Raw genomic sequence first — 14,009 nt, 5'->3', positions numbered from 1 at the left:
TGGAAATCAGCCATGGAGAAGTGAGTGAAGTGATACAACTGGGCAGACATTTTGGTGGTAAAACTAAAAGGACTTGCTGAGGAATTGTACATGGGGTCAATGAAACAAATGAATCTAAGGTAGCTATCAGGATAGAGGTCTGAGTAATGGGTTGATGGTAAATGGTGGTGCACCCTATATTGACATAGGGCAACACCAGAAAAAGAGCAAGTTAGGCAAGGGTGGCATGGTGGGAGATCAAAATTTTTGACTGATTCATAGAAACTGGTGATAACAGGGTGGAAACAAAGATCATAGCAAGGACATTCAAGACATAAAGGGACATTCGTGACATAAAAAGCAATGTCAGCCTGGCATGGTAGCGCATGCCTGTAATCCCAGCGGCTTGGGAGGCTGAAGCAGCATATCACAAGTTCAAAGCCAGCCTGAGCAACTTAGTGAGGCCTTAAGAAACTTAGCTAGACTATGTCTCAAAATAAAACATTTTGGGCCTGGGATTATAGATCCGTGGAAGAGTGCTTGAGGCACTGGGTTCAATCCTCAGCACCACATAAAAATGAATAAAGAGATTGTGTCTGTCTACAACTAAATTTTTTTTTAAATTCAAAATAAAAAATTTTAAAAAGGGCTGGGAATGTGCTCAGTGGTTAAGCACCGCTGGGTTCAATCCCTTGTACAAATAATAATAATAATAATAATAATAATAATAAGAAGAAGAAGAAGAAGAAGAAGAAGAAGAAGAAGAACAACAACAACAACAACAACAACAATGGCAGAAAAGTATGTGTAGACATACATGAGTCCAGAATGCTTTAGGAGCCGAAAGAGAAGGCATGGAGACCAATCTTACAGAGAGTGCAGAGGCCCTGGCGAGTCTGATGATCAGGCAATAGGAAGCCACTTAGAACTTCTGATGGGATGAGAAGAGTGCTTTAGAAAGATGAAGTGGGTATTGGTGTGGAGTTCAGATGGGAAATCAAGAATTGGAGGCAGAGAGATGTAATGACAATAATACAGGCCAAGGAGAGGGAGAACATGAACCAAGTAGTAAACAGGACAGAGGTTTGTATTTATTTTGCACTTTCCCCTACAAGAACATACTGGAATGAGCCCAACCACTGCTCATGGAGAGGATAACTTTTCTGTGCTCTACTATAATATTTGGGTGAAATAGAGAACAAAATAAGACAAGGGGAAAAATCATTTTGTGTATCAATTTCTCTCTTGCAGAGCCCAGGTAAATATATAACATTTCTGGGAGGTGGCATGTCCCCATCACCCAGGGTTTTATTTTATGAGATCCTGCTGGGTTAGCATGAGAGATACCCGACAGATGATTCAGATTCTACTGAAACCCCAAGTCATCTCCTTAACAAAGGGCCAGGTCCATAAAAACCACCGGCTCCTCAGAAGGCCATCTCTGAACAGCTACAAAAATAGCTCTCTGGCGGTGGACACAGAGTGCTTGGTGAGCCATAAACCCTATTTTACTTTTTTTAATTTCAAAAATGGTCTTCTTTCAAGGACACCAGGCCAGCCATTAGATACCCTTCTGATCTTTTCAGGGGAGTTTTTCTGAGACATCTGTCCCAATTGTTTGAGCAAAGAGGACTTGACAATCTATACATGACGCTTGTCATATTATTGACAGGTCTCTAAACCACCCCTTGCCACCCCACCTTGAAATCTCATGGGTTTCTCTGATGAATAGCATTTATCTTGGAAGGCCTTTAAGGCAGTGGGCATCGTGAGAAAACTGGACTTGGCATACATCCTGGGTAATGTCATGCCCATCCTTCAGCCCCAGCTGTGGATGATATGGGGATAGCTAGTGCACTATAGTACAGGACTTTTCCTGGGAGCTGTACTCACTCAGCTTCCTGCTCCTCCTGGTCACCACCACTACCCTGTGAGTCACAGCATTTTCCTCCTCTGCAATCTCATCTGTATGTCCTCAATTATTCTTCATCTTATTTCTTGTCTACAGATTCACGTGAAATACTAGATTTCACTCATGGCTTTATTCTGTTTTCTAAGCTGTAAGGCTGAGTGGCATGAATGCTCATTTTCAGTTTGCATGTTTATTTGGAGACACTCTTGGCCTAGTTAGCATTCCAAATGAAGCCATCCTTCCCCCAGGACCTGGTCTCTGTAAGACTCTCCATTGAGTGAAGAAAGATTACTTGTGTTGGAACCTCCAAGTATTCCATCTCTCCAGAGTTGCTTTGGTTCCTGTATTTCCCAAGATCTCATTAACCACCTTTCTCCAATTCCATGTGCTTCCCCAGATCCTCCCAATATACCCTCCCTCTTGGACAGCAGGAGTCATTCTGTACTATGTGAAACTAGAGAACCATGACTAATACTCTAAGTAACTTGGACTCTGTAGCCATTTACAACTAAGGAAAATTAAAACCATCTTGGCACTTAACTAAGCAAGTCTTGGAACAATGGGAGTTTTTCATCATTTTTTATTGTTCTCCAAAACTAAAAGGTCTTTCAGTTACTATCACAAAATAAGCAGGGTGTGTTTTTTGTTTTATTTTGTTTGTTTTCTGTTTTGTTTTAACCTTCCACTTATGTACAATTCTGGATGCTTGAGGTCAAGGAATGTAGACCCATCTTCATGAAAAGAGTCCAGGCCGATGCTGCCAAACAGAAATATAACTCAAGCCACAGATCCAAGCCACCTGGATAATTTTATCTTTCTAGCAGATCTTCTAGTTTTAGTTTAGCATAAAGAAAGCAAAACTATAACTTCACTTACAAAATAATAACAGTGAATCTTTTATGGTTACTTACAATGAACCACGTGCAAAGCTAGCACTTCATATGGTTCATTCCATTTTATTCCCAACACAATGTTTTGATGAAAGCATCTTCATTAATTCCACTTTCCAGATAGAAAAGCTGAGCCAGAAAGATGAAGAGAATAGTCCAAATCATACAGCTAAGCAGTGACAGAGCCAGAATTGGAAGCCAGATAGCCAGAGTCCAGATACCTTGTTAATAATTATCACATTCTGCTTTTGTTTCCCCAAATAGGCATGCAAGAAGATATTGCTTCCTGTGTCTCATCAACCACAATAAACTATTTGGACACATATTTTGTACTCTTAAAGCAATAAGCAATTATCTGGGAAGTATGTATTAAATTGCAACGTGCTGCAATTTAATATCTAGTTTTAAAACCAATTTGCTCAAGTGTTGACTTCAGAATTTTAAATGTATTCCATTTAACTAGCAATTTAAGTGAAAATTTAAATAAATGCTATAAATGGGTGCCTAATTTGCATGATTTGTTGATTAACTCTGATGTGGGCCTCATCTGTGCCTAGGGTTGTAACTTATATCTAGGGCTTTGGCAAATCACTTTCTAGGTAAGAAAGGGGGCAGTCACTTTTAGTTCTTCTGCACCTTGGCACTCACCTGGGACATTCCTGTGTGGCCACCCTCAGATGCAGAAAACCCACCAAAACTCCTTGGTGAAGTTACTAAATATGGTTGTAAAAAACACGGAGAAACTGCCTAGAACAGCAATAAGATCTCTCCAAGGGGTATCTTTAAATACAAAGTGGTTTAAACTGCCTTCTGAGAAGACTACTTTGTCACTCCCAGGGATAATGCACAACTGAATTGTGAGTACCCAGAGGGGCCAGAGCTAAATGGCTCAATGAAGTCAGGCAGAGGTCAAGGATGTCACCAACATCTTCCTTCTCATCTTTTACATCATGCAGAATAAAATTAGAGCAAATCTTCTAAAACTCTGATGCTGCCTGAGAGCCACCACAGTGATAATAGGTGGTGTTCCTCCAGTGACCAACATAGGAACTCTGGGGGAGGTCCACGCACCTCTGTGCTGCCCTGGTGTTGAGAGGTAGAGCATTCACAGAATAGCCCATAGCAGATGGCAACCGCACTGGCATGGGTTATCCCGCTCAACTGAGACCCATCGAAACAGGAGTTTGGATCCATCTAGAATATACTCCAAGGATTTTTTTTTTTTATCAATTATGTATAGGAACTTGGGACCATATAGAGCTTTACAAACACGTATAGATTATTTAGCCAATGTTCTCCCTTTGAGTTTGTGGGAACTGGGGTTTAAGGGTACAGGGCTGTTGATGTTCATGGAACTCCTGCTCCAGGTCTACCGCATCCACTAAGGATGGTCAACACTCCACCCCTCAAGAGCATCTTGAACTATTTATTTCATGTCATCATAGTCACCACTTATTTTGGGATATGTGTCAGATTTCTGGCAAGACTCTTATTAATAGCTGGACACTTATCCAATACAACAACCCCATAAAGACACAAACGACTAAAAAGCGCTTGGATTAAGCAGGAAAATAAATTATTGAGAGGTCATATCAGTTATCTCTAGTTGTATTAAAAATGGCTCCCAAATTTAGTAGCTTAAAACCAAAATAATATGTTCATTCTTAGGTGCTGGCTGGGTGATTTTGCTGGTCTTTCCTGGGCTCACTCACATCACTGTATTCAAATTGCTCACTGTCTCAGAGCAGAGCTCAGTGGGGAAGACTGAGGTGGCTGAGCCTCTCTCTCTCCATGTGGGCTTTCATTATCAAATAGATTAGACTGCTCTTGCTCACAAATTTGAAGGCAGCGAAGGAAGAAGTTACAGAGACTCTTGAGGTTTCAGATAAGATGTCACACAACCTGACTCCTGCCACATGCTACTGGTTAAAGCAAATCACAAAGACAGCTGGATTCAAAGGTACAGGAAAACAGCTCACCTCCTGCTGACTGATGGCAATGTCCAATTGCCCAGTGTGCTTGCGGGGAAGGAGGACCTTTGAAGCCATGTTTGCAATCTGTCACTCCGGCCTCTAACCATAAATCATCCATTTTCTTCTCATCCACAAAATATGCCCCTTTCCATCCTGAGATCTCCAAAACTCTCGTATCCCATTATAGAATTAGTCTCAAAATTCAAGAATTCACATCTGAATCTGCCTGCAGGCAAATAAGGCTGCTCAGCTGCAGCTGATCTTGGTCCAGCAACCCACAAACTAAAAACACAACACCACGCCCGACATACAATAGTGATTCAGGACATAGCAACACCACAGAACTCCCAGGAAAGACCGGGAGGCACAGGGCAATCACCAGTCCATCGCAGTTCTGAAATCCAGCAGGGCATGCATGGCACGTGGTCAACAGGGTCAAGTTCTGCCCTCTGTGGTGGTTTCCTAATCCATTTTTCTGTGTGGCTCTTGGCTCTGCATTCTGGCAGAGGTGCAGCAGAGGTACAGCCTCTCCAACAACCTCTAAGGTCAAATAAGGTAATAGGTACCCGTAGGCATGCCAGCAGGCTAAGGCTGGTCCTCCCTCTCTTCTTCCCTTATCTCAATGCTTGGATATTAAGCCACAGACAGGCCAGCTACCCGGAGGAAACAGCTTTCTTTCTCCAGCCCCTTTCACAGTCATGGTTTGTCAATCAGACATGTCTGGATTCCCAAATTCCCCCATAAGATCCAACTTGGCTGCCCTTGCCAGTTCTTCTGTCAGGTTGATTAGTGACTGTTCTCTGATTTCCAAGTCCCCTTACAGACCTTTTTCCTTGTTAGATTTTATCATTTTTGTCTAAAGTCCAGTTCCTATAATAAATTCCTTATTCCATAATTCCTTTATTCTCTTTACTTGGATATTTTATTGTATTTAATCTTCACAACAGCTGTACAAATTACATACTAACATCTTCATTTTACACTTGAGGACACTGAGACTCAGAGAAGTTAGGTAACTTGCTTAAGGCTACATAGCTAAAAAAAAAAGTATCATTTTCTTGTTTCTGTGTTGCAAAGACTCTTACTATTGCTAATTTCATGGCACCAATCCTTTAACATCTGGCTTACAGGGCTGGAAGTGTAGATCAAGGACAAAGCATTTGCCTAGTATGCATAAGACACTGGCTTCAGTCCCCAGCACCAAAAAGAGGGGGGAAAAAGGCTCAACAATATTTCTGAATTTTGAACACTCTCAGGAGCTGGAGCTGGTCTGAGGCGGTTTCAACACTCCTCTGAATTAGGAGCTAGGAAAACATCAGCTCATCACTGACAAGGCAGCAATAGTTATCAGGGACATGGTGGGGTGGCTGGTCAGCTGACTCATACATGTGCCCATATGGGAGCCAGCCAGCTTTCCAGGGCGGCCATCTTTGTGTCTTTGCCCGCGGTCTTTCTATTTTGATCAGAAGCTTCTCTTCCTTCTCACATGTCAAGTCTGAAGCTCTGAAAAGTTAATACCACATCTCATCATCCCTTAAACAGTAAGTGATAGTAATGAATGTATAAACCAGGAGTCACTTGTCCTTCAGATGGGACAGCTCTGATGTGTGTGCTCTTCCCTAACACCTAGGGTTATCCAGCGAGATCAGGCCTCAGTTACCTTCAGTGACACTTTACTTTATCATGCACCCTTTGTTGGCTACTTCCTTGGGATCGCTTTACCAAGTAAGTATTTACACTCAAATCCTCCATTCAGAGTCTGCTTCTGGAAAGCCCAAATCTAACAAACAGTTTCTACTTTTTGAATGCCAGTGAACCAGAGAGATGCTGTTTTAGGCTCATGTATGTTTTGTCATTTTTTTTTTTTTTTTGGCAGTATTGGGGATTGAATCCAATCTTATTTTGAGACAGGCTAAATTGCCAAACCTGGCCTTGAACTTATGATCCTCCTGCCTCAGCCTCCCTAGGTGCTGGAGTGTGCAGTCCCATTCTTGCTTGCATAAATCTTAATGACACCCTATGAGGCAAGTATCATACCCAGCTCTACAAATATGGAAATGAAGATCAAAGAGATTTCTTAATTCTATGGAGATCACAGAGCTGGCAGAATAAATAACAGAGCTAATATTCAGACTACGATTGATTTCGTTGTCTCTTCTTCTTCCACTAAACTATGCAGCCTCTTGCACCCAGGAGAGTGGACTTACATATGAAACAATAAAAGAACAATTAACTGCTAAGCTGACATACTGTATTGAACTCTTCGAGGCAAAACTGTCATCACACTTACATTCCACAATTACTTTCTAAAATTCTCTTTTGTTGTGCCATCAACCTGAAAAATAAGGACACTGACTAATTTTACAAAATCCAATTGTTCATAGATTTTCCTTCTTCTCTTTCTCTATTTCATAAAAATTAGGTAGTGAAATACAACTGGGCTGATGGCATCACAGAATATACCAGATGAAAATGCATATGAAGGAAATATGTTGCTTGGGTGTATTTCTTTGGCCTGCATAGCATTGAAAGAACACATATATCATAAAATACCAGCTAAGTCTCTATTGACTTTATAAGTCAATACAAAGTATTAGGAGATCAAACAACCCAACATCCAGAGTGCCGAATTGGGAATAGTCTTATCAGCTAACAACTTCAAACAAAGGGAGCGGTGCACAATATATTTAATGGGCAAAAACTAGAGTGTGGAAATTAAAAGTTTGTTGATGCTGTGGCTAAATCATCAAAACGGATGTTAATATTAATGATGGCTGACTAACATCAAGTAATTTAGATAGTTGTTCCGAAATATTTAGGATTAAGCAACTTCTGAATGCTGAAATTCTTAGCCGTGCATCAAGAAGTCTCAGATGCTAGTGGAAAGAAACATAAGTTCCAAGTCTGATTTAATCAGTATCTTGCAGGGTTGGTTTCTTACTTTTAATTAGCTGCCTTCACGATATGCAAATAAAGAAGGTTCTGAAATCTGGGGTGGGAGAGTCTTCGCCCTGACTCTGACCCTAAGTAGCTCTGTGACTGAAAGTACTTGAACTTCCCTGGTTGATGCTCTCAGTCAAATGGTGCTCCACAGGACGCCATGACCCTCTCACAAGAATCCCACAGCTAATGCCCATTTTTCAATTAAATTATTCTTCACATAATTAATGCAGATCACATTCTATCACTTCTAAAATGGTCTTCATCACTGTTCTGCAGAACCACAAGCTTCTGAAAAACCAGGAACTTCATGGAGGTGGCTCAGGGCAGGAAGTAGAAGAAGTAGGGGAGAAGATGAACATATGCTCTTCAGGCCCATGAATCTTACTTTAGCTGTGGAGATGCTACTTTATCGCTAGTCTCACTATATTATTATGTTTAAATAAAGAGTTTGTAGGCAGAAATGAATATATGAACGCCTTGGTTTAAAGTAATAAGATGACCGATAGACATTTGTCACCCATCTTTTTCCCTCTTAAAATATGGAGAACTGATCTACTAAACTCACTTACCACAGACCCTTCCACAGCAGATCCAAGACCAGCTTTGCACATATTTCTCTTGGACACCTGAATTCTCCAAAGATAGTGCCAGTGGCACTGGCCGCAGAGATGACTGCATTTATTTTAAGGATATTTGTGGTGCCATTACTTTTATGACCCTAAGGTACACAGAGAAGATATTGTATCTTTGTTTCGATCTCTATTTAATCTTGCCTTCCTCATGAGTTCCCATTGCTGGAGAGAGGTAACAAATTTACTTTATTGAGTCCAATCTGGTTAAAATTGGATCAGATATAATAAATTAAAAGGTCCTTTTAAGCAATGGTCTGCTTTTTCTGTTTGAAAATGTTTGATATCTCAGATTTCCACCCCTCTCTTTCCTATTACTCTTCTTAACAGCTTCTCGGTACACAAGGAGAAAGGACTGTCTCACTCAAGTGCAGGGGGAAGGAAGAGAGGTGGAGCCCTTGGATTCACCACACTGGCACCTTTCTCTCTGGACAATCTCTCTTGTCTACATCATTGCTCCTTCCCCCACCTGGTGGTCATGGCTGAGCACACTTGTGGTCTTTTTTCTCTCACCTTGGCCAGAGAATGGCAGGACTTCCTGGCTGAGGTAGCTTCACCTTGGCTCTTGGTGATGGGGTAGATCACTCTGGGCTTATGCCCATGACTTCTGTCTCTATCCTCATCAAAGAAGGACCCCTGGGAGAATCAAGGGGACTTGATTTAACCATCTTCTAAGATAAAGGGATCTTTCTGAATCACTATCTGAGGTGCTCAAGCAAAGCGCGCTCTCTTTCTCTCTCTCTCTCTCCAACTTCGGTGAGCCACCATCTTGGCATTGACCAGGCTACAAAGTGGCATGGCAACAATCTGTTGTTGCCTTCCATGCTTCCATAAAACTACCACATGCACTAACCGCTAGCTTCTCGCCTTCCATTGAGCCCAAAGTAATCTGACATGGAGACTGTGTTGTATATTCACTTGCCTCTTTCTTGCCTCAGTTTTTCTCTTCCCATTAAATTATCACCTCAAGCCAGAAATGGAGAATTTTTATGGATTTCTTCTATGTCAAATATTCATTTTTCTTGACCTTATCCCCATGGATAACAGGAAAGATGCATCAGAGTCTATTCTCTGGACTGTGGATCAGACCCCATAATTTTCTCTATCAGGCTTAGTGGGTTAAAGGGAAAATGAAAGAGTTTAGAAATGCTACCTCAAGGCAATAGCATGGCTTATAAAACTATCACTTTGTTATGAAACTCCTGTTTTGACTTCTGGGATCTAAACAGCAACTGTCTTCCTCTTTGCATTCTACTTACAAGGCTCATAATCTCTCCCAGGCAGAGAGCTGCTTGCAGAGGTGAGCAGGTACTCAGAAAGGCAGCAGAAGAAAAACACAGTAACATGTTCACAAACATGATATTCAAAAATATCATGTCCATGGGTTATGGTACAAGCTCAGCAACTCTGCAAATACACTAAGAACTGAGCTATAAACTCAAATAGGTAATGTTTATGAATGTAAACACTCTCTCAATAAAGCTCCTTACAAGTCACTTAAGGTGGAGAAAGGAGTGAAACAGAATTGCCTACCCCCCTGTAAGCTGTACTACTGACTCTCAGTGGTGCTATTCATGGGAGCAGTGGGAATAGAGAAGGAAAGGGACAGGCACTGTGCTCTCCCTAGGTTCAGAGATTCGTCATACTCCCAGTGTGGTTTAGTGAGTCGAAAGCTGTAATTTTCCTTCAAGCTGGGACTTAATCTGTTAACTCTGGTTACATATGTATCTTCAGTCATAAAATGTTATCAGTTTCTTCAATTCCTGAATGTGAATTGTAACTATGCAACAATTACAGAAACATTTACATAAAATTTTTTTTTCATTCTCATAGCAAAACCAAATATCTGGGACACACAAAAGAATACAGGAGAATGCAAAAACAATATGACAATGTCGATGCAACAGACACCTATTATCTCCTCTTATGGAGGCTCTTCACGTCCCACATAGAGGCAATCTACATCACATGCAGCACAATCCTATCCTCTTGTGGCTTAAACTCCAGAAGATGACATGATGTCCAAGCTTGTTAAAAGCAATACATTACAAGAGGCATAGCGAGTGATGCTCAAAGATGCTACTATGACTAAGAGAAGAAAGTATAGTTGACACAGTAGATTGTGCTGAAGGAGACAGCAATGATATAAAAGAAGATACATGAACCATGAATAGCAAACTAAGGGACAAACAGCAGGACACCTCTCGGAGTATTACAATATGATCAGTGCTTACGTTGACAATGCCAAGATGCACACACAATGGTTAAACTTGCTCAGGGAGTGCTAATGTTTGTTGCTCTACAACTCAAGTGGAAACTCAATTGTCAATGTGATGGTATTTAGTGGTAGGATCTTTAAAGAGCTCATTAGGCCATTAGGTCCCCTTCCTTATGTGTGGGACTGCTGATGTTATAAAAGGGCAAGTTCAGCCCTCTTCCTCTCTTTTGCCTTCTGCTTTCTGTCTCGGGGTTATACACCAAGAAGGCCCTCACCAGTTGAGGACCTTGCCAGTTGAGTTGTGGGGGTCTTTTACATATTCTTAACATTAAATCCTTGGCAGATATATGGTTTGGCAATTTCCTTCTATCCCATGAGTTGCCTTTTCTCTATTGGTTATGTCTTTTGATGTACAGAATATTTTTAGTTTGATGTGATCCTATTTGTCTATTTTTGCTTTTGTTGTGAGCTTTTGTTGCTCTATCCAAGAAGTCATTGCCAAGTCCTATGTCATGGAGCTTTTCCTGTTTTAGGAGTTTTATAGTTTGGGCTTTTTCATCTAGATCTTTAATCTGCTTTGAGTTAATTTTTGTATATGGTGTAAAGTAAAAGTCCAACTTTGTCATGTGAATATCCAGTTTCACAAACCCATTTATTGAAGAGATTGTTCTTTCCCCATTGACTGGTCTTGTTGACCTCATCAAAGAGCATCTGTCCAAACATATGAAGGTTTATTTCTGGGCTCTCTAATATATTCCTTTCATTATGTCTGTCTATATGCCACAATACCACTGTTTCAATTATTTTGTCATTGTATTATGTTTTCAATTCAGAAAGTGTTAGTTAGCTTTCCTTCACTACAACAAATACATGAGAAAAATAATGTAAAAGCAGGAAAGTTTTAGTTAACCTCACTGTTTCGGTGCTTTCAGTCCATTGTCAGCTGGTTCCATTAATTTGGGGCTAAGGCAAAGCAGAACATTGAGGTGGAAGGGCATGGCACAGGAGAACAGAGAGAGGAAGGGACCAGGGAAGAGACACCAGGCAGCCACCATGCATCCACTCTCTCCAACCAGCTTTCACAACCCACGGTATTCAACATCTCCCAGTGATCATTCAGCCATGAATCCCTCAATGGATTAATTCACTAATGGGGTCAGAGCCCTCATGATTCAATAACTTTCCAAGAACGTCCACTCTGAACATGGCTGCAATGGGGACCAAGCCTTCAACACATGCGCTTCTGGAAGAACATTCCAGAACACAGAAGTGTGAGTCCTCCCACTTTGTTTTGGATTTTATTTTGTTGTTGTTTTGTTTTGTTTTCAAAACTGAAATTTCATATAAATTTAGGAGTCATTTTTTAAAATTCTACCCCAAAACATCATGACATTTTAGTAGGAATTGTGCTGGATCTGTAGGCTGCTTTGGGTAGTATAACTATTTTAACAATATTTTCTTCCAATTCATGAACACAGGATGTCTTTCCAATTATTTGTGTCTTTCATTTATTTGAGCAATGTTTTATAGTTTTCAGTGTTCAATTCTTCCACCTTCTTGATCTGATCTATTCCTAAGTATTCTTTTTGACACTACTGTAAATCATGACTTTTAAAAATAAAAGTTTAAATGCTTGACTTTTAAGGAGATTAGCAATGAGACAGCCAGCTGTGGAACAGACCGCTGATAACCCACAGGAATTAGTCCACTTTATTCTAAATATCCTATTTACTTACCCAACTCCAAATGCACCCATGTCTCAGTCTACACAATCTTCCATTCCACAGTCAATAAGAAACCATAATTGGTCCATAAAGATGTATTCCATATTATCCTTTTCTGTCTGAGAACCAAAACTAGCTGGGTACCATCCCCAGCTTGAAGTGCCTTAGCCACAGTAATCACAGACCAGATAATTTTAAGTAAACTACTTAAACCCACAGCTGGGATTTGGTAGAACCTCAGTTGGAATAGGGGAATGCCTGCCCTGTGACAATCTTGTTCCATGAGAACTTTGCAATATTGTTCATAAAATGAGAGTCAGGTGAAAACCCATAGTAGAGGCTCTGAGATTCATTTCCTGAGCAATCTGCAGCACAGCCCTTAAAACAGTGGTGGCACAAATAGGACCAACTACAATTCCCTAAATCCACCAGAGATGAAATCTGTCCCTGTATAAGTTTAGGGAAACATCTGCCTCAATCACTGTAACTTAGCCAATAGAAAAAATTTCTATCTCCCATAGTATATTTTTCTATTGCATTGTCTACCTGAGTTGCTTCAGTTCTGAGCCAGAAGAATCTTAAAAACAATTGCCCCTTTTCAATTACTCTCTTAAGAATGATAGAAGTCAAAGGTTTTCCTACCTAATTATACAGTGTGTTTGTTATTTGGTTTGGGGGATTTACTTTAACTAAGCCACATTTAGAAACATACTCCCCACAGAGTGCCATGTTTATTTATCCATACAATTCAAGGCAATAAATATTTATTGAAAGAGGAATGGAGGACATACTTGCCTTCAATGTGCCAGGTATTTTTATATAAGCTCTACCCATGAATCCTCACAAAAATCATGAGGTAACTAATGTCCCTCACAGCCTCACTGTATTTGGTGTGTGAATGGACCTCACTCCTATTACTCACAAATTGAGCTTCAGTTTACCTGAAATCAAAACTCAAAGCCTGGCTTTCCCCGCTCACGGCCCTAATAGCAGCCCACTGTTTGCCCAACAGCAGGTATTGGATTCCATTCAATTGTTTAAGATGGCCATTTGTCAAAATGTTGAATATTTCCAGACACTGCATTTCCAAGAACTCATACTTTTGATGCACTCCTGGGCAAATTTTCAACTTTCTAATATGCCTTACAATATTCTCAATCCTTTTCCAGAATGGTAGGTTTCCCCTAATTTTTTTCTTCTGTATTTTTAATTAATTTTCAGCCAATTGCTTTGTTCTCTGTCTTGTTTATTATAAAACAAATTATTGAAACAACATAAGTGTTCAGTAATGGGAGATTAATTAGAACAATTTCAAAATCCAGTGTAAGGATATTTTGGGACAATAGAAGTGACATTCATGCCTGTTTAAGAAAGATGAAAACCAACCCAAATGAATAAAATGGGAAAGTCTGGCCTAAAATGAATGAGAAAAACATTTAAGCAAACAAAAACCCCATCCCAAGCCTCTTCTTCCACATTTTTTTTCCTTTTGTAAAAAAGCAATGCAGATTCACTACAAAAAATGCAAACAAGCAGAAGGAGCTAAGAAAAATCCATGATCTATCCTATCATCCACAAGTAGCTTTAATCCCTAGATACATATTTTTTCAGTTCCAGTTCCCTATGTATAAATGGATTATTATTTTCCAATTATTACTTTCCATAGAGCTCTTGCTCTATGCACTATTTTGCAATTTACTATAATTTAAATAATTCTCAACATGTCCATTTTTCAAACAAA

At 40.2% G+C, this 14,009-nt stretch overlaps 1 protein-coding gene across 4 annotated transcripts in view; it reads right to left on the bottom strand.

The window, feature by feature from the left end:
- GADL1 (glutamate decarboxylase like 1) overlaps positions 1-14,009 on the bottom strand; it is a 174,108-nt gene that overhangs the window by 151,749 nt on the left and 8,350 nt on the right. The window contains exon 1 of one of the 4 annotated variants that reach the window (XM_081284073.1): positions 4,761-5,130. The exons of 2 other annotated variants lie outside the window; for them this stretch is intronic. In XM_081284073.1, coding sequence (XP_081140199.1) covers positions 4,761-4,872 — 112 coding nt within the window. In that variant the 5' untranslated portion in view covers positions 4,873-5,130. Of the gene's footprint in view, positions 1-4,760; positions 5,131-14,009 lie in introns of those variants that run through there. One more of the 4 variants, XM_081284070.1, reaches the window with a different exon arrangement.

This window comes from Spermophilus citellus, assembly GCF_964194105.1.
Source record: "Spermophilus citellus genome assembly, chromosome: 3".
Taxonomy (NCBI): domain Eukaryota; kingdom Metazoa; phylum Chordata; class Mammalia; order Rodentia; family Sciuridae; genus Spermophilus; species Spermophilus citellus.
The sequence above is the reverse complement of the archived record's forward strand: the minus strand, read 5'-3'. Positions and strand labels throughout refer to the sequence as shown.